Genomic DNA, 20,653 nt, shown 5'->3' on the forward strand with positions numbered 1-20,653 from the left:
CGGCGGCCATGGTCCCCAAACCTTCTGTTGGCCCAGGACAGGAACCATCCCCAAAGACAACTCATCAGACATGGAAAGGGACTGGACAGTGGGTGGGAGAGAGATGCTGATGAAGAGTGAGCTAATTATATCAGGTGGACACTTGAGACTGTGTTGGCATCTCCTGTCTGAAGGGGGGATGGGAGGATAGAGAGAGTGGGAAGCTGGCAAAATTGTCACGAAAAGAGAGACTGGAAGGGCTGACTCATTGGGGGAGAGCAAGTGGGAGTACGGAATAAGATGTATGTAAACTTACATGTGACAGACTGACTTGAATTGTAAACGTTCACTTGAAGCTCAATAAAAGTTAATAAAAAAAGTGTGTCTCTTATAGACAGCGTATAGTTGGATACTATTTTTTCTCCATTCTTCTACCCTCTGACTCTTGACTGGGGCATTTAGTCCTAGTCCATTTATATTCAGTGTAATTAGTAAGAAGGAAGGACTTACTTCTGCAATCTCATTATTTGTTTTTGCATATATTGTATCTTCTTCGTCTCTCGTATCCTCCAATACTGCCAACGTTTGTGTTTCATTATCTTCTTGTTGTTGTTATAAACCATTTTGATTACCTTCTTCTTTTCTTTTGTGCATATATATTTAGATATTTTCTTTGCAGTTGTTGTTCTTAGGTGCCGTCGAGTTGGTTCCAACTCATAGTGACACTATGTACAACAGAATGAAACACTGCCCTGTCCTGTGCCATCCTTACAATCATTGTTATGCTTGAGCCCATTGTTGCAGCCACTGTGTCAATCCACCTCTTTGAGGATCTTCCTCTTTTCAGCTGACCCTGTACTTTACCAAGCATGAAGTCCTTCTCTAGGGACTGATCACTCTTGACAACATGTCCAAAGCATGTAAAACACAGTCTCTCTGTCCTTGCTTCTAAGGAGCATTCTGGTTGTACTTCTTCCAAAACAGATTTGTTTGTTCTTTTGGCAGTCCATGGTATATTCAATATTTTCTGCCAACACCACAGTTCAAAGGTGTCAATTCTTCTTTGGTATTCCTTATTCATTGTCCAGCTTTCACATGCATATGATGCGATTGAAAATACCATGGCTTGGGTCAGACGCACCTTAGTCCTCAAGGTGATATCTTAGCTTTTCAACGCTTTAAAGAGATCCTTTGCAGCAGATTTGCCCAGTACAATGCGTCTTTTGATTTCTCGACTGCTGCTTCCATGGCTGTTGATTGTGGATCCAAGTAAAAGGAAATCCTTGACAACGTCAGTCTTTTCTCTGTTTATCATGATGTTCCCTATTGGTCCAGTTGTGAGGATTTTTGTTTATGTTGAGATGTAATTGATACTGAAGGCTGTGGTCTTTGATCTTCGTCAGTAAGTGCTTCAAGTCCTCTTGGCTTTTAGCCAGCAAGGTTATATCATCTGCATAATGCAGGTTGTTAATGAGTCTTTCTCCAATCCTGATGAGTCGTTCTTCTTCATATAGTCCAGCTTAGCATACAGATCGAATAGATGTGGTGAAAGGGTACAGCCCTGATGCACACTTTTCCTGACCCTAAACCACTCAGTATCCCCTTGTTCTGCCTCTTGATCGATGTACAGGTTCCTCAGGAGCACAATTAAGTGTTCTGGAATTCCCATTCTTCGCAGTATTATCCATAATTTTGTTATGATCCACACATTCAAATGCTTTGCGTTGTCAATAAAACACAAGTAAACATCCTTCTGGTATTCTCTGCTTTCAGCCAGGATCCATCTGACATCAGCAATGATATCCCTGGCTCCATGTCCTCTTCTGAATCCGGCCCAAATTCCTAGCAGTTCCCTGTCGATATATTGCTGCAGCTGCTTTTGAATGATCTTCAGCAAAATTTTGCTTGCGTGTGATATTAATGATATTGTTCTATAATTTCCACATTCGGTTGGATCACCTTTCTTGCAAATAGGCATAAATATGGATCTCTTTCGGACAATTGGCCAGGAAACTGTCTTCCATATTTCTTGGCATAAACGAGTGAGCACTAACAGCACTGCATCCGTTTGTTGAAACATCTCAATTGATGTTTGGTCAGTTCCTGGAGCCTTGTTTTTCGCCAGTGCCTTCAGAGCAGCTTGGACTTCTTCCTTCAGTTCCATTGGTTCCCAATCAAATGCTACGTCTTGAAATGGTTCAATGTCAACGAATTCTTTTTGGTATAATGACTTTGTGTAATCCTTCCATCTTCTTTTTTTTAATGATTTTTATTGTGCTTTAAGTGAAAGTTTACAAATCAAGTCAGTCTGTCACATATAAGCTTATATACACCTTACTCCATACTCCCACTTACTCTCCCCCTAATGAGTCAGCCCGCTCCCTCCTTCCAGTCTCTCCTTTCTCGATGGTTTTGCCAGTTTCTAGCCCTCTCTACCCTCCTATCTTCCCTCCAGACAGGAGATGCCAACACAGTCTCAAGTGTCCACCTGATACAAGTAGTTCACTCTTCGTCAGCATCCCTCTCCAACCCATTGTCCAGTCCCTTCCATGTCTGATGAGTTGTCTTTGGGAGTGGTTCCTGTCCTGGGCCAACAGAAAGTTTGGGGACCATGACCGCAGGGATTCCTCTAGTCTCAGTCAGACGATTAAGACTGGTCTTTTTATGAGAATTTGGGGTCTGCATCCCACTGTTCTCCTGCTCCCTCAATGGTTCTCTGTTGTGCTCCCTGTCAGGGCAGTCATCGGTTGTGGCCAGGCACCATCTAGTTCTTCTGGTCTCAGGATGATGTAGGTCTGTGGTTCATGTGGCCCTTTCTGTCTCTTGGGCTCATAGTTATCGTGTGACCTTGGTGTTCTTCATTCTCCTGATCCAGGTGTGTTGAGACCAATTGATGCATCTTAGATGGCCGCTTGTTAGCATTTAAGACCCCAGACGCCACATTTCAAAGTGGGATGCAGAATGTTTTCATAATAGAATTATTTTGCCAATTGACTTAGAAGTCCCCTTAAGCCATAGTCCCCAAACCCCTGCCCTTGCTCCGCTGACCTTTGAAGCGTTCATTTTATCCCAGAAACTTCTTTGCTTTTGGTCCAGTCCAGTTGATCTGACCTTCCGTGTATTGAGTATTCTCCTTCCCTTCACCTAAAGTAGTTCTTGTCTACTAACTAATCAGTAAATAACCCTCTCCCACCCTCCCTCCCTCCCCCCCTTGTAACCACAAAAGTGTGTGTTCTTCTCAGTTTATACTATTTCTCAAGATCTTATAATAGTGGTCTTATACAATATTGCCTCTGACTAATTTCACTCAGCATAATGCCTTCCAGGTTCCTCCATGTTATGAAATGTTTCACAGATTCCTCACTGTTCTTTATCGATGTGCAGTATTCCATTGTGTGAATATACCATAATTTATTTAACCATTCTTCTGTTGATGGACATCTTGGTTGCTTCCAGCTTTTTACTATTGTAAACAGTGCTGCAATAAACATGGGTGTGCATATATCTGTTCGTGTAAAGGCTCTTATTTCTCTAGGGTATATTCCGAGGAGTGGGATTTCTGGGTTGTATGGTAGTTCTATTTCTAACTGTTTAAGAAAACACCAGATAGATTTCCAAAGTGGTTGTACCATTTTACATTCCCACCAGCAGTGTATAAGAGTTCCAATCTCTCCACAGCTTCTCTGACATTTATTATTTTGTGTTTTTTGGATTAATGCCAGCCTTTTTGGAGTGAGATGGACTCTCATCGTAGTTTTAATTTGCATTTCTCTAATGGCTAATGATCAAGAGCATTTTCTCATGTATCTGTTAGCTGCCTGAATATCTTCTTTAGTGACGTGTGTGTTCATATCCTTTGCCCACTTTTTGATTGGGTTGTTTGTCTTTTTGTGGTTGAGTTTTAACAAAATCATATAGATTTTTGAGATCAGGCGCTAGTCGGAGATGTCATAGCTGAAAATTCTTTCCCAATCTGTAGGTGGTCTTTCTACTCTTTTGGTGAAGTCTTTAGATGAGCATAGGTGTTTGATTTTTAGGAGCTCCCAGTTATTGGGTTTCTCTTTGTCATTTTTAGTAATGTTTTGTATTCTGTTTATGCCCTGTATTAGGGCTCCTAACGTTGTCCCTATTTTTTCTTCCATGATCTTTATCGTTTTAGTCTTTATGTTTAGGTCTTTGATCCACTTGGAGTTAGTTTTTGTGCATGGTGTGAGGTATGGGTCCTGTTTAATTTTTTTGCAAATGGATATCCAGTTATGCCAGCACCATTTGTTAAAAACACTATCTTTTCCCCAATTAACTGACACTGGGCCTTTGTCAAATATCAGCTGCTCTTATGTGGATGGATTTATATCTGGGTTCTCAATGATGTTCCTTTGGTCTATGTGGCTGTTGTTGTACCAGTACCAGGCTGTTTTGACTACTGTGGCTGTATAATAGGTTCTGAAATCAGGTAGAGTGAGGCCTCCCACTTTCTTCTTCTTTTTCAATAATGCTTTACTTATCCGGGGCTTCTTTCCCTTCCATATGAACTTGGTGATTTGTTTCTCCATCACATTAAAATGTCATTGGAATTTGGATCGGAAGTGCATTGTATGTATAGATGGCTTTTGGTAGAATAGACATTTTTACTATGTTAAGTCTTCCTATCCATGAGCAAGGTATGTTTTTCCACTTAAGTAGGTCCTTTTTAGTTTCTTGCACTAGTACTTTGTAGTTTTCTTTGTATAGGTCTTTTACATCTTTGGTAAGGTTTATTCCTAAGTATTTTATCTTCTTGGGGGCTACTGTGAATGGTATTGATTTGGTGATTTCCTCTTCGATGTTCTTTTTGTTGATGTAGAGGAATCCGAGTGATTTTTGTATGTTTATCTTATAACCTGAGACTCTGCCAAACTCTTCTATTAGTTTCAGTAGTTTTTTGGAGGATTCCTTAGGGTTTTCTGTATATAAGATCATGTCATCCGCAAATAGAGATAATTTTACTTCCTCCTTGCCGATCCAGATGCCCTTTATTTCTTTGTCTAGCCAAATTTTCTGGCTAGGACCTCTAGCACAATGTCGAATAAGAGCAGTGATAAAGGGCATCCTTGTCTGGTTCCTGTTCTCAAGGGAAATGCTTTCAGGCTTTCTCCATTTAGGATGATGTTGGCTTTTGGCTTTGTATAAAAAAAAAATTTTTTTTTTTTTTTTTGTTGTGTAGATGCCCTTTATTATGTTGAGGAATTTTCCTTCAATTCCTATTTTGCTGAGAGTTTTTATCATGAATGGGTGTTGGACTTTGTCAAATGCCTTTTCTGCATCAATTGATAAGATCGTGCAGGTTTTGTCTTTTGTTTTATTTATATGGTGGATTACATTAATGGTTTTTCTAATATTAAACCAGCCTTGCATACCTGGTATAAGTGGATTATTTTTTTTGAGATGTTGTTGAATTCTATTGGCTAGAATTTTGTTGAGGATTTTTGCATCTATGTTCATGAGGGATATAGGTCTGTAATTTTCTTTTTTTGTGGTGTCTTTACCTGGTTTTCGTATCAGGGATATGGTGGCTTCATAGAATGAGTTAGGTAGTATTCTGTCATTTTCTGTGCTTTGAAATACCTTTAGTGGTGTTATCTCTTCTCTAAAAGTTTGGTACAACTCTGCAGTGAAGCCGTCCGGGCCAGGGCTTTTTTTTTGTTGGGAGTTTTTTGGTTACCTTTTCAATCTCTTTTTTTGTTATGGGTCTATTTAGTTGTTCTACTTCTGATTGTGTTAGTTTAGGTAGGTAGCGTTTTTCTAGGAATTCATCCATTTCTTCTAGGTTTGCAAATTTGTTAGAGTACAATTTTTCGTAATAATCTGATATGATTCTTTTAATTTCAGTTGGGTCTGTTGTGATATGGCCCATCTCATTTCTTATTCGGGTTATTTGTTTCCTTTCCTGTATTTCTTTAGTCAGTCTGGCCAATGGTTTATCAATTTTGTTAATATTTTCAAAGAACCAGCTTTTGGCTTTGTTAATTCTTTCAATTATTTTTCTGTTCTCTAATTCATTTAGTTCAGCTCTAATTTTTATTATTTGTTTTCTTCTGGTGCCTGATGGATCCTTTTGTTGCTCACTTTCTATTTGTTCAAGTTGTAGGGACAGTTCTCTGATTTTGGCTCTTTCTTCTTTTTGTATGTGTGCATTTATAGATATAAATTGGCCTCTGAGCACTGCTTTTGCTGTGTCCCAGAGGTTTTGATAGGAAGTGTTTTCATTCTCATTGCATTCTATGAATTTCTTTATTCCCTCCTTAATGTATTCTATAACCCAGTCTTTTTTCAGGAGGGTATTGTTCATTTTCCAAGTATTTGATTTCTTTTCCCTATTTTTTCTGTTATTGATTTCCACTTTTATGGCCTTGTGGTCTGAGAAGATGCTTTGTAATATTTCGATGTTTTGAATTCTGCAAAGGTTCGTTTTATGACTTAATATGTGGTCTATTCTAGAGAATGCTCCGTGTGTGCTAGAAAAAAAAGTATACTTTGCAGCTGTTGGGTGGAGTGTTCTGTATAAGTCTATGAGGTCAAGTTGGTTGATTGTAGCAATTAGGTCTTCCGTGTCTCTATTGAGCTTCTTACTGGAAGTCCTGTCCTTCTCTGAAAGTGGTGTGTTGAATTCTCCTACTGTAATTGTGGAGGTGTCTATCTCACTTTTCAGTTCTGTTAAAGTTTGTTTTATATATCTTGCAGCCCTGTCATTGGGTGCGTAAATATTTAATATGGTTATATCTTCCTGCTCTATTATCCCTTTAATCATTGTGCAGTGTCCTTCCTTATCCTTTGTGGTGGATTTAACTTTAAAGTCTGTTCTGTCAGAAATTAATATTGCTACTCCTGCTCTTTTTTGCTTGTTGTTTGCTTGATATATTTTTTTCATCCTTTGAGTTTTAGTTTGTTTGTGTCTCTAAGTCTAAGGTGTGTCTCTTGTAGGCAGCATATAGACAGATCATGTTTCTTTATCCAGTCTGAGACTCTCTGTCTCTTTATTGGTGCATTTAGTCCATTTACATTCAGTGTAATTATAGATTTTTTTTAAGTGTTTAGTGCTGTCATTTTGATGCCTTTTTGTGTGTGTTGGTGACAATTTCCTTTTTCCACTTACTTTTTTTTGCTGAGATGTTTTTCTTTGTAAGTTGTGTGTTCCTCATTTTCATAGTAGTTGACTTTATGTTTGCTGAGTCGTTATGTTTTTCTTGGTTTTTATTTTGAGTTATGGAGTTGTTATACCTCTTTGTGGTTACCTTAATATTTACCCCTATTTTTCTAAGTAAAAACCTAACTTGTATTGTCCTATATCGCCTTGTTTCCCTCTCCATATGGCAGTTCTCTGCCTCCCATATTTAGTCCCTCTTTTTGATTATTGTGCTCTTTTACATATTGACTTCAATGATTCCCTGTTTTGAGCATTTTTTTCTTTTTAAAATTAGTCTTCGTTTGTTTTTGTGATTTCCCTATTTGAGTTGATATCAGGATGTTCTGTTCTGTGAGCTTGTGTTGTATTAGTATATTATATTATTGATTTTCTGACCAAACAATTTCCTTTAGTATTTCTTGTAGCTTCGGTTTGGTTTTTGCAAATTCTCTAAGCTTGCATTTATCTGTAAATGCTTTAATTTCACCTTCATATTTGAGTGAGAGTTTTGCTGGATATAGGATCCTTGGCTGGCAGTTTTTCTCCTTCAGTGCTCTGTATATGTCATCCCATTGTCTTCTTGACTGCATGGTTTCTGCTGAGTAGTCTGAACTTACTCTTATTGATTCTCCTTTGTAGGAGACCTTTCTTTTATCCCTGGCTGCTTTTAAAATTTTCTCTTTATCTTTGGTTTTGGCAAGTTTGATGATAATATGTCTTGGTGATTTTCTTTTTTTATCAATCTTATATGGGGTTCGATGAGCATCTTGGATAAATATCCTTTCGTCTTTCATGATGTCAGGGAAGTTTTCTGCCAACAGATCTTCAACTATTCTCTCTGTATTTTCGGTTATCTCTCCCTGTTCTGGGACTCCAATCACACACAAGTTATTCTTCTTGATAGAGTCCCACATGATTTTTAGGGTTTCTTCATTTTTTTTAATTCCTTTATCTGATTTTCTTTTTAGCTATATGGGTGTCAATTCCCTTGTCCTTCAGATCCCCCACTCTGCATTCCAATTGCTCGAGTCTGCCCCTCTGACTTCGTATTGAGTTGTCTAATTCTGTAATTTTACTGTTAATCTTTTGGATTTCTGAATGCTGTCTCTCTACGGATTCTTGTACCTTATTATTTTTTCCACTATGTTCTTGAATAATCTTTTTGATTTCTTCAACTGCTTTATCAGTGTGTTCCTTGGCTTTTTCTTTAGATTGCCTTATTTCATTTCTGAGTTCATCCCTGATGTTTTGAAGCATTCTGTAAATTAGTTTTTTATATTCTGCATCTGGCAATTCCAGGATTGTATCTTCATTTGGGAAAGATTTTGATTCTTTATTTTGGGGAGTTGCTGTCTCCGAGCAATCTCTAAGATATTGTAGTGATTTATTTTATATTTGCTCACTGGGTCTTATCTTGTTTTGTTTTCTTTCAATTTACATAGATGGGCTACTAGATTGTGCTGTCTTGATTGTTGTAGCCTTTGAATCACTTATGTCCTTTTACCAGCTGGTTTGGGCTGTTACCAGATATATAAGCCTAAGAGTCCATTCACTATTCTTAGTAGAATCTGATTTTGGGTCATCAAGTGTGTGGTGCAGACTGTCACCTATCCACCTAGAGAAGTAGTGGTGATAGTTGTGTGCACCAGATTCTAGTAGTAGCAGGGGTCACACTCCTGGGGGGCAGGATGCTGACAGGCTTCCCCCAAGTGTCAGTGAGGTAGGTGTGTCTCTATTCCTAAAGCACTTTGGTGGGTGGTACTTTAGACCCCCAATGCAAGTACCTCTACAGATTGGTAGGTGTCACCTTCCTTAGACCCCTAAGGCAGGAGGCTAGGTGTTCTGGGGGGAGCTTCAGCCCTCAGTTCCCTGTTAGGGGTCAGTGAGGGCTCTGTTGAATACGCAGAGATATCAGATCTGGGAAACTTGTCTTTCCAGTAATCCGCTAAAACAATTACAGTCAGATCCCTATCAGAATTGCCTTTGCATTATAATAGCCACCTTGTTCCCTGTAGGGATGAAAGCCCAAGACTGTGGATCACATATGCTTGGCTGGAGCTGGTTCTGTATTTTTAGTCCAATTAGGGAAGGATTTTTGGTCCCTGGGTTTTTTGTAGCTGCTTCTTTCAGGCCAGGAGAATGGGTTAGGAAAAGACCAAAAAAAAAAAAAAAAGAAAAACCGCAGCGCACTTCACTCTCTGGCTCAGGAAATTCCAATGTTAATGAAGCCGCCTGGGAAGGGGAAGGGAGGAATCAGATAAATAGGAGAGAGTAGCACCCAGAATATAGACAAAGTTACTTATCTTGTTTGGTGATGTCTGTTTTACCTGAGATTCCCGTGGGGTGTGTAGCCTGTGTGCGTTGGCTGGGTCGAGATTACCCCCGAGGGTCAGGCCCACGTCCGGTGCTTGTGCTGTCTTGGAAGCCCTGGTCAGTTCCTCTGCTCCCAGTCCAAAGCCCAGCGCCAAGGTTCTCCAGCTGGAACGCCGCACTCCAGGCTCCAAAACCAGTCACTGCCTCCCGGTGACTTCTCCTCCTGTCAGCCGCGTCGCTGCACTGCCTGCGTGCACTGGCTGGGCTTCCCCCAGGGTCAGTTCATGGGGCTAGGGTTGCACCCCGTGTTTGCGCCGTCTCAGGATGCTGTGCTCAGCTCCCTTGCACCCAGTGCAAAGCCCAGCACCAAGGTTTTCTGACTGGGATGCTGGCTCCAGGCTCCGAAAGCAGTCGTTGCTTCCCCGTGGTTGTTCATTGTCAGTCTCTGTCACTCAGGTCAACTCTTTAGATCTGTGTTTGATGGTCAGGGTTTGTAGATTGTCATGTATGTGATCGATTCACTTGTTTTTCCAAGTGTTTGTTGCAAGAGGGATCCGAGGTAGCTTCTACCTAGTCAGCCATCTTGGCCCCACCTGTCCGTCTTCTTTTGATGCTTCCTGCATTGTTTAATATCTTCCCCATAGAACCCTTCACTATTGCAACTCGAGCCTTAAATTTTTTCTTCAGTTCTCTCAGCTTGAGAAACACTGAGCATGTTCTTCCCTTTTGGTTTTCTATCTCCCGCTCTTCGCACATGTCATTATAGTACTTTATCTTATCAAGCCGCCCTTTGAAATCTTCTGTTCAGTTCTCTTACTTAATCATTTCTTCCTTTTGCTTTAGCTGCTCAAGGTTCGAGAGCAAGTTTCAGAGTCTCCTCTGACATCCATCTTGGTCTTTTCTTTCTTTCCTGTCTTTGCGATGACCTCTTGCTTTCTTCTCGTATGATGTCCTTGATGTCATTCCACAACTCATCTGGTCTTCAGTCATTAGTGTTCACTGTGTCAAATCTATTCCTGAGATGGTCTCTAAATTCAGGTGGGATATACTCGAGGTTGTATTTTGGCTTTTGTGGACTTGCTCTGATTTTCTTCTGTTTCAGCTTGAACTTACATATGAGCAGTTGATGGTCTGTTCCATAGTTGGCCCTTGGCCTTGTTCTGACTGATTATATTGAGCTTTTCCATCATCTCTTTCCGCAAATGTAGTCGATTTGTTTCCTGTGTTTTCCATCTGGCAAGTATAGTCGCTGTTTATGTTGGTGAAAAAAGGTATTTTCAATGAAGCAGTTGTTGGTCTTGCAAAATTCTATCATTCGATCTCCAGCATTGTTTCTATCACCAAGGCCATGTTTTCCAGCTACCGATCCTTCCGCTTTCTTTCCAACTTTTGCATTCCAATCTGCAGTAATTATCAGTACATCCTGGTTGCATGTTCAATCAATTTCAGACTGCAGAAGTTGATAAAAATCTTCAGTTTCTTCATCTTTGGCCTTAGTGGTTGGTGCATAAATTTGACCAATAGTCATATTAACTGCTCTTCCCTGTAGGCATATGGATATTATCCTATCACTGACAGCATTGTACTTCAAGATAAATCCTGAAATGTTCTTTTTGATGATGCATTCAATGCCATTCCTTTTCAAGTTGTCATTCCCGGCATAGTAGAGTATATGACTGTCCGATTCAAAATGGTCAATGCCAGTCCATTTCAACTCAATAATGCCTAGGATATCGATGTTTATGGGTTCCATTTCTTTTTGACAGTTTCCAATTTTCCTAGATTCATACATAGTACATTCCAGGTTCTGATTATTAATGGATGTTTGCAGCTGTTTCTTCTCGTTTTGAGTCATGCCACATCAGCAAATGAAGGTCCCGAAAGCTTGACTCCATCCACATCATTAAGGTCAACTCTACTTTGAATGGGCAGCTCTTCCCCAGTCATCTTTTGAGTTCCTTCCAACCTGGGGGGCTCATCTTCCGGCACTATATCAGACAATGTTCTGCTGCTATTCATAAGGTTTTCACTGGCTAATTTCCCCATGTGTCTTTCAGTTTGCTATTCATAAGGTTTTTACTGGCTAATAGCCCCACATGTCTGCCAGTTTGTCGTACTGTGGGGGCTTGCGTGTTGCTGTGATGCTGGAAGCTATGCCACTGATATTCAAATACCAGCAGGGTCACCCATCGAAGACAGGTTTCAGCTGAGCTTCCAGACTAAGACAGACTAGGAAGAAGGACCTGGCAGTCTACTTCTGAAAAGAATTACCCAGTGAAAACCTTCTTTGTAGTTATCTTGAGGACTATATTTAACATCTTACATTTATAATGATTTGGTCTAAGTTGATATCAACTTAACGTAGAAAACTCGATACACCTTTCCTCACTCACTCCCATTTATGTTGTAGTTATCGCTAATATGTCTTTATACATCATGTTGCCTGTAACATAAATTTATACTTATCTTTATGTATTTGTCATTATAAATCACAAAGGACTTAACAACTAGAATTATCAAGCAAAGATATCTTATACTTGTCCATGGAATTACTTTTAATGATGATTTTTCTTTCTCTTTATGGCTTTGAGTTACTTTCTAGTGTCATTCTATTCTGAAGGACTCCCTTTAGCACTTCTTATGGGGCTGATCTAGTGTCTATGAACTCTTTCAGCTCCTGTTTATCTGGGAACGTCTTTTGCTGAATATAGTATTCTTGGTTGACAAGTCTTTTTTACAGCACTTTAAATATGTCATTCTAGTGTTTCTGGCCAGCACGTTTTCTGATAAATTGGTATTTAATCTTATTAGGTATCCTTTGTTTATGACTATTCATTTCTCTCTTGCTACTTTCTTTTTTTTTTTTTTACTTTCAGGATTCTCTCTTTAGTCTTAGAGAGCCTGATTATAATGTGTCTCAGTGTGGATCTCTTTGGCTTTATCACACTTGGAGTTTTTTGAGCTTCTTGGTTTTGTAGATTCTTATCTTTTGTAAGATTTGGAAAATTTTCTGCCATTAGTTCTTCAAATATTCTTTCCAGTTTTTTTTTCTCTTACCTCTTTATGGGAGTCCCAAGATGCTTACATTAGTTCACTTGATGGAGTCCCATATGTCCATTAGACTGTGTTCTACAGTCTTGAGCCTTCTCATTGTTACTTCTCAGCCTCCATGATTTCTGTTACCTTTTCCTCTGGATTGCTTATTCTTTTTTTTCTACAGGCTCGAATCTGTTGTTAAATACTTCCGACATGTTTTTTTTCAGTTATTGTGTCTTTCAGTCCCACTATTTCTCATTTCTTTTTTGTTTCTGTTTATAGTTTCTGTCTCTTTATTTAGATTCTCATTTGTTTTCATGCATTGTTTTCCTAATTTCCCTTAGTTCACTATATATGTTTTCCTTTAGTTCTTTGAGCTTGTTTAATACTGTATCGTATTCTTCTAGTATGTTCATTATTATTCTAATGAAATGTGCAAAGGTCTGGAGTTAGAAAACCAAAAGAGAAGAATATTCAAGGCATTTCTGAAGCTGAAAGAACTGAAGAAAAAATTCAAGCCTCAAGTTGCAATATTGAAGAATTCCATGGGAAAAATATTAAATGATACAGGAAGCATCAAAGGAAGATGGAAGGAATACACAGAGTCACTATCCCAAAAAGAATTGGTCTACATTCAACCATTTCAGGAGGTAGCATATGATCAAGAACCAATGGTACTGAAGGAAGAAGTCCAAGCTGCACTGAAGACGTTAGTGAAAAACAAGGCTCCAGGAATTGACAGAATACCAACTGAGATATTTCAACAAATAGATGCAGTGCTGGAAGTTCCCACTTGTCTATGTCAAGAAATTTGGAAGAGAGTTACCTGGCCAACCAACAGGAAGGGACCATTATTTGTGCCCATTCCAATTAAGGGTGATCCAAAAGAATATGGAAAATATCAAACAATATCATTAATAATACACACAAGTAAAATTTTGCTAAAGATAATTCAAAAATGGTTGCAGTGGTACCTTAATAGGGAACTGCCAGAGATTCAAGCTGGATTCAGAAGAGGACGTGGAACTAGGGATATCATTGCTGATGTCAGGTGGTCTTGACTGAAACCAGAGAATACCAAAAAGATGTTTACCTGTGTTTTATTGACTATGTAAAGGCATTCTACTGTGTGGATCATAACAAATTATGAATAACATTGCGAAGAATAGGGATTCCAGAAAACTCAATTGTGCTCATGAGGAACCAGTACATAGACCAAGAGGCAGTCATTTGAACAGGACAAGGGGATACTGTGTGGTTTAAAGTCAAGAACGGTGTGCATCAGAGGTGTATCCTTTCATCATACTTATTCAAATCTGTATGCTGAGCGAATAATCTGAGAAGCTGGACTATATGAAGAAGAACATGGCATCGGATTGGAGGAAGACTCATTAACAACCTGTGTTATGCAGATGACATAATCTTGCTTGCTGAAAGAAAAGAGGACGTGAAGCACTTACTGATGAAGATCAAAGACTACAACCTTCAGTATGGGCTACACCTCAACATAAAGAAAAAAAATTCACAACTGGACCAATAAACATCACGATAAACAGAGAAAAGACTGAAGTTGTCAAGGATTTCATTTTACTTGGATCCACAATCAACAGCCATGGCAGCAGCAGTTGAGAAATCAAACAATGCATTGCATTGGACAAATCTGCTGCAAAAGACCTCTAAAGTGTTCAGAAACAAAGATTTCACTTTAAGGACTAGGGTGCGCCTGACCCAAGCTGTGGTGTTTTCAATCGCCTCATATGCATGTGACAGCTGGACAATGAATTAGGAAGACCAAAGAATTGATGCCTTTGAATTATGGTATTGGTGAAGAATATTGAATATACCGTGGACTGCCAGAAGGATGAACAAATCTGTCTTGGAAGAAGTACATCCAGAATGCTCCTTAGAAGCGAGGATGGCGAGACTTCATCTCACATACTTTGGACGAGTTATCAGGAGGGACAAATCCCTGGAGAAGGACATCATGTTTGGTAAAGTAGATGGTCAGCGAAAAAGAGGAAGACCCTCAATGAGATGGACTGACACGATGGCTGCAACAATGGACTCAAGCATAAAAATGATTGTGAGAATGGTGCAGGATTGGCCAGTGTTTTGTTTGTTGAACATAGGGTTGCTATGAGTCAGAACTGACTCGACAACAACAACAGGTTCATTAATTGGGCTTCCATAAATATGATTTCTCTCCCTTCATTTCATTCACTTAAAAGGACCATCAGTTTGTTTCCTTGGGTGGCTTGTGATTTTTTATTGAAGCCAGGACATTAGAATCTTACGAGGTGTTAGCTTTCTCCATTCCTCCAAATCCATAGTGCTTTCAACAGTGCTAATTTTTTCAAGAAACTTGTAGGTAGGCACAGCCTTCAGATTTTGCTTATTTCTCCCTCTCCTTTCATGTTAAATCTATGATTCAGGCCAGATCAATGTTTCAGTCCTTTAGGGGCTCCTAGACACATCATAAAGCACACGTTAATCATTCCACCCTCAAACAGGCACATCTTTTAGTCTTTGGTTACTGCTCCCTCCCCTGTTCTGTGAGAACACCGATTCTAGCCAGACCAAGGTTTGAATTCATTAGCAATCACAAAGTACACACTGATTAATCCACCCTTAGGCACATATAGCCCTCTGTCCTTGGTTGCTGATGCCTCGCTGCCCTGTGAAGGCTCTGATTCCACCCAGACTGGTTTCAGTCTTTCAGGCTGCCTCCAGACTGGGCAGAGTATACACCCTGAGCAGCCCGCTACTGATATCTGTCCTATTTATTTCAGAGCCAGAGATGTTGCCCTTTCCAGTGCATGGGAGAGCACTGGGTTGGCTAGAGGTGCAGGTGCAGCAGAGCTGCAACCATTTGTGTACCACATCAAGAAGGGGAAGGGCAGGGACAGTGGAAGAAGTGCTTTTCCTACCATATAAGATTCATCATCTTTGTCTTGATTTAGTTTGTAGCTCCTTGCTCTGATCCCTTGCCCAATATTTCAAATTTCTGACAGGGCTGAGTAGACTTCTAGTTGCTTTTCTATGTGTTGATGTGGGTAGGTTTGGAATCTTAGACTTGCTCCTAGAATTTCTCTTCATTCTTCTTTTACTCCATTTTTCATATTTAATAATGTTGATCGATCTATATTCATGTTCACTGATTTTTTTTTGGCCAGCTCAAACATAATGATGATCCCCTCTAGGGAGTTTTTTAAATTGTTATTGTGTGCTTTTCAAGTCCAGCATTTCCATTTGGTTGTTTTTTACAGTTTCTCTTTCTTTATTTGGATTCTGTTTGTGATGAGACATTGTCATCACACATTTCTTCCCTTCTTTAAGTGTGGTTTCCTTTGGTTGCTTGAACATATTTATAATACCTGCTTTGAAGTCTGTTTCTGCTGAGTTCAACATCTGGGCTGTCTCAAAGTCAATGTCTGTTGCCTGTTTTTGTTTTGTTTTGCTTTTTTGTTTTTTCCTGTGTATAGGTTGCACTTTCATGTTTCTTTACATATCTTGTAATTTTTGTTGCATTTTAGATAATACATTGCAGCACCTTTCAATATTGATCCCCCTGTGTTGTTTTTATTTTTTACTTTTCTAGTAACTTGGCTAATTCAGTGAAATCTATCTCCTTCTTAGTATATAGCCTCTGATCCTCGACTGTGTGGATCATAACAAATTAGGGATAACATTGTGAAGAATGGGAATTCTGTAACACTTAATTGAGCTCATGAAGAACCTGTACATAGATCAAGAGGCAGTTGTTCAAACAGAATAAGGGGGTAACTACGTGGTTTAAAGTCAGAGAACGTGTGTGTCAGGATTGTATCCTTTAACTATAGTTATTCAATCTATATGCTGAGCAAATAATCTCAGAAGCTAGAATATAAAGAAGAATGTGGCATCAGGATTGGAGGAAGACTCATTAACAACCTGCATTATGCAAATGAAACAACCTTCCTTGTTGAAATCGAACAGGACTTGAAGCACTTACTGATGAAGATCAAAGTCTACAGCCTTCAGTATGGATTACACCTCAACATAAAGAAAACAAAAATCCTCACAACTGAACCCATAAGCCAAATCATGATAAACAGAGAAAAGATTGATGTCGTCAAGGATTTCATTTTACTTGGATCCACAATCAACGCCCATGGAAGCAACAGTCAAGAAATCAAATGATGCATTGCATGGGGCAAATCTCTTGCAAAAAACCCAACAACCCATTGCCATCAACTTGATTCTGATCTATAGCAATCTTTAAAGTGTTCAAAAACAAAGATATCACTGTAAGGACCAAGGTGCACCTGACCCAAACCTTGATGTTTTCAATTGCCTCATATACATGTGAAAGCTGGACAATGAATTGGGAAGACTAACGAAGAATTGATGCCTTTGAATTATGGTATTGGTGAAGAATATTGAATATACCATGGACTGCCAGAAGAATGAACAAATCTGTCTTGGAAGAAGTACAGCCAGAATGCTCCTTAGAAGTGAGAATAGCGAGACTTCATCTCACATACTTTGGACATGTTGTCAGGAGGGGCCAGTCCCTGGAGAAGGACATCATGTTTGGTAAAGTAGATGGTCAGCAAAAAAGAGGAGGACGCTCAACAAGATGGATTGACACAGTGGCCTCAACAATGGGCTCAAGCATAACAACAATCATGAGAATGGCGCGTTACTGGGCAGTGTTTCATTCTGTTGTACGTAGGGTCACTATGAGTCGGAATCGGCTCAACGGCACCTAACAAGAACATAGAGCCTCTGATGCTGCTCCTCAGAGGGCACAGCCTTGGTCATACACAGTCACCCTGATGCCCCCCTCCCCAAGGGATGACAGTGATTTTAGCAGGGCTCTTTTTGACTATCTATCTTAGTCATCTAGTGCTGCTATAATAGAAATACCACAGGCGGATGGCTTTAACCAAGAACAGTTTATTTCTTCACAGTAAAGTATGCTGTAAGTCCAATTTCAGGGCGTTGGCTCCAGGGGAAAGCTTTCTCTTTCTGTCAGCCTTCTTATCAATCTTCTCCTAGACTAGGAGTTTCTCCGTGCAGGAACCCCAGGTCCAAAGAACAGGCTCTGATCCCGGCACTGCTTTCTTAGTGGTATGAGGTCCCCTCTCTCTGCTCCCTTCCCGTTCCTTTTTTATCTCTTGAGAGGTAAAATGTGGTACAGGCCACACACCAAGGAAACTCCCTTTACATTGGATCAGGGATGTAAGCTGGGTAAGAGTGTTAAAATCCAACTCTAATCCTCTTTAATGTAAAATTACAATCACAAAATGAAAGACACAATACTGGGAATCATGGCCTAACCAAGCTGACATATTTTGGGGGAACACAATTCAATCTATGACACTATCTCTTTTTCTGATCTCCCTGTTAAGTTTCTGGCTGCTTTACTTTTATCAGAATCGCATCCAGCTGCTAGTCTGGACTAATTGCTAGATGATTGCTTTTTTTTTTTTTTTTAATGTTCTTGGCTATAAATTGCTCCACAGTCTGATCCAATTAAAGTCATGCTCCTGTACCACAAGAAGTGGTAGCCCAGCTATTCTTGGTTTGCCCCTCCCACCATGGAATCTCCACCCTATAAGCAAGCTGGGTAAGGGAGCTCCAGGCCCAATATTCTAAATTTGCATGCCTGGGGTAGAGCTTCTGCCCTACAAATTGGGCTGGATGGAGGAAGGATCTTCAGGCTTCTCAGATGTGCTTGCCTTTAATAGAGCATCTGCAACCCAGACCTGGCAGCTTGCCCCTCCCAGGAATCCCTATCCTGGAAGCTGAGTAGAGGGAACCCAATCTCTTTGGCTACACTCACCTGAAGTAGAGTTTCCAAACGTACTGAGCTGACGGAGGGGAGTGAGTCATGGTTTTAGTGTTACTGACTCTGTTCTTAACATGATTTAGTAGATTTCCTGGGGTAAATGTTTCTTCACTTGCTGTATGCCCTTAGGACAATTTTCAGAGACTTTTACAGTTGTGTTTTATAATTTTCACCAGTTATGATTGTTTTGCTGGGGAGATTGTCCACAAAGCTCCTCACATCACCATTCTTGAAGTGCTTCTCTTCTCTCCTACAAAGAAATTGATAGTGCTCAAGGTTTTGTATTCAATTCTCATTTTCCTGGGACATTAAGGAATAGGGTGAATAAAGGCTAATAATCATTTTATTTGCAGCTGTTTTAATGAAAATGATATGAGATTATTTTCATTGCTTAAAGTTCTTTTTTTTGAGACTAATTCTATCATTGCATTGTTGTCAAATAGATTCAGTTGCTGAATCATGCGCTTGAACAGATCCATAAATGCAAAGACATCTGGAATCTCCTGAAAGAAACAGGTACAGTGGGAACTGGGAGTTTGGTAACACAGTTATGGAGGGTGTTTACAATCTGAATAAGCCAAATCTTTTCCACCAGAAATTCGTTCCACTGTACTACTTAATGACCAGTCAAATCATCTTTTAAAAACTATTTTTTTGCCCATTACATGTATATGTTTTGATTCCATGACACACTGCTTGGAATAATTTTTTTTAATCTTGCTTTTAATGAAAGCATAACATTGAATATAAAAATTAAGATTATTGTTCTTCAATATAACATTATTGCTCTTAATTCACTAGATTTAATGTCTAATTTAATCAAGCTTTACCTCTGAATGGATGTAGGCTAGAGTCTTCCACACCACAATCAAGATATCAAATACAGCTAATGTTTTGTTATTAAATAATCAAAAAAGTAGTAAACGTTTTGAATTTATATAGTAACTTGTTACTGTTTCCTCATTAAGGATCGTATTCACTTTTACATGTGTATCTATTTATCTATATATATGTGTGTGCATATATATATGCCAAAAAAACAAACCAAACCCAGTGCTGTCGAGTCGATTCCGACTCATAGCAACCCTATAGGACAGAGTAGAACTGCCCCATAGAGTTTCCAAGGAACACCTGGCGCATTCGAGCTGCCGACCCTTGGGTTATCAGCTGTAGCACTTAACCACTACGCCACCAGGGTTTCCATATACATATAAAAAAAATACATATATATATATATATCTCCAACCCCCAAATATATATATGTGTGTGTATATATATATATGTTTCCTCATTAAGTATGATACTGACTTTTAGGTTTAGATATATATATTTTTTTAAATATTAAGTGTCCATCTGTTCATGTTTTAGTAAGAATTTCTTTAAATCAATGGATATTGAATTGAATTGCATGCCTTTTCAGCCTCTATAGAGATAATCATATGATTTTTATATTTTAATCTGTTAATATATTAAATTATAATAATATATTTCCTGAATTAATTCATCATTGCATTCCTGGAATAAACCCAATTTGGTCATGGTGTGTTATTTTAATATGCTGATGAATTCTGTTTCCTAGTATTTAGAAATTATTGGTGTGTCATTTTCTTTTGAGTGTGTGTGGTGTCTTTGGCAGATTTTGGTATCATGTTCACATAAATAATGTAGAAGCTTTCCCTTTTTTCTATTTCCTGGAAAAAATTATTCCTTAAATGCGTGATAGCATTCTTCTGTGAAACTGACTAGGTCTGCTTCTCTATTCCAGGGGTAGGGGTGACCATGTGTAGCTCCTTGACAGCTGTCTAGGTTGACTTTCTCAGAAGCAGACACTGAGGTAAAGATTTATGTGCAAGTGATTTTTTAAGGAAGTACTCCCAAGAAAAAACAGTGAGTGGGGGCAGCAGGACAGGAAAGGGGAAGAAGCTGGTAGAGTTTCAGGCAGAGTTCCTCTAATAGTAGACTGACTTTAATTTAATCCCACTAAGAGGACTATTGAGTGTAAATTATGCCTCACAGTTTGTCCCCACCCAAGATAAGAATATGGGCTTTTAAATTTCTGCACCAGTCAGTCATTGGTTAAAGGGGAAGATAAACTCGAAGGTACTTCAAACTCTCTGCACATGCAGACAGAGTGGTTCCAGTACCTAAAGGCAGTCCTTCTAAGAAGAGTCCAAGATAAGGGCTTTTGGAAAGGTCTCTAAGAGATCTGAGTAGAAGCCTGATGGTGTCTGCTATAACAACTTCTTCTTATTTGTGTGATAATTGGTTTGCTTTTCTGTCTCTCCTAGAGTCAGTTTGGTAAATGCTATTTTCTTAGACAATTATCCCTT

General features: G+C 39.2%; 1 protein-coding gene across 1 annotated transcript in view; it reads left to right on the plus strand.

Annotated features, from left to right (window-relative positions):
- TEX11 (testis expressed 11) overlaps positions 1 to 20,653 on the plus strand; it is a 515,004-nt gene that overhangs the window by 402,138 nt on the left and 92,213 nt on the right. Inside the window, 1 exon segment of the mRNA XM_049871470.1 lies at positions 18,767 to 18,839. Coding sequence (XP_049727427.1) covers positions 18,767 to 18,839 — 73 coding nt within the window.

The sequence above is a fragment of the Elephas maximus genome, chromosome X (assembly GCF_024166365.1).
Source record: "Elephas maximus indicus isolate mEleMax1 chromosome X, mEleMax1 primary haplotype, whole genome shotgun sequence".
Lineage (NCBI taxonomy): Eukaryota > Metazoa > Chordata > Mammalia > Proboscidea > Elephantidae > Elephas > Elephas maximus.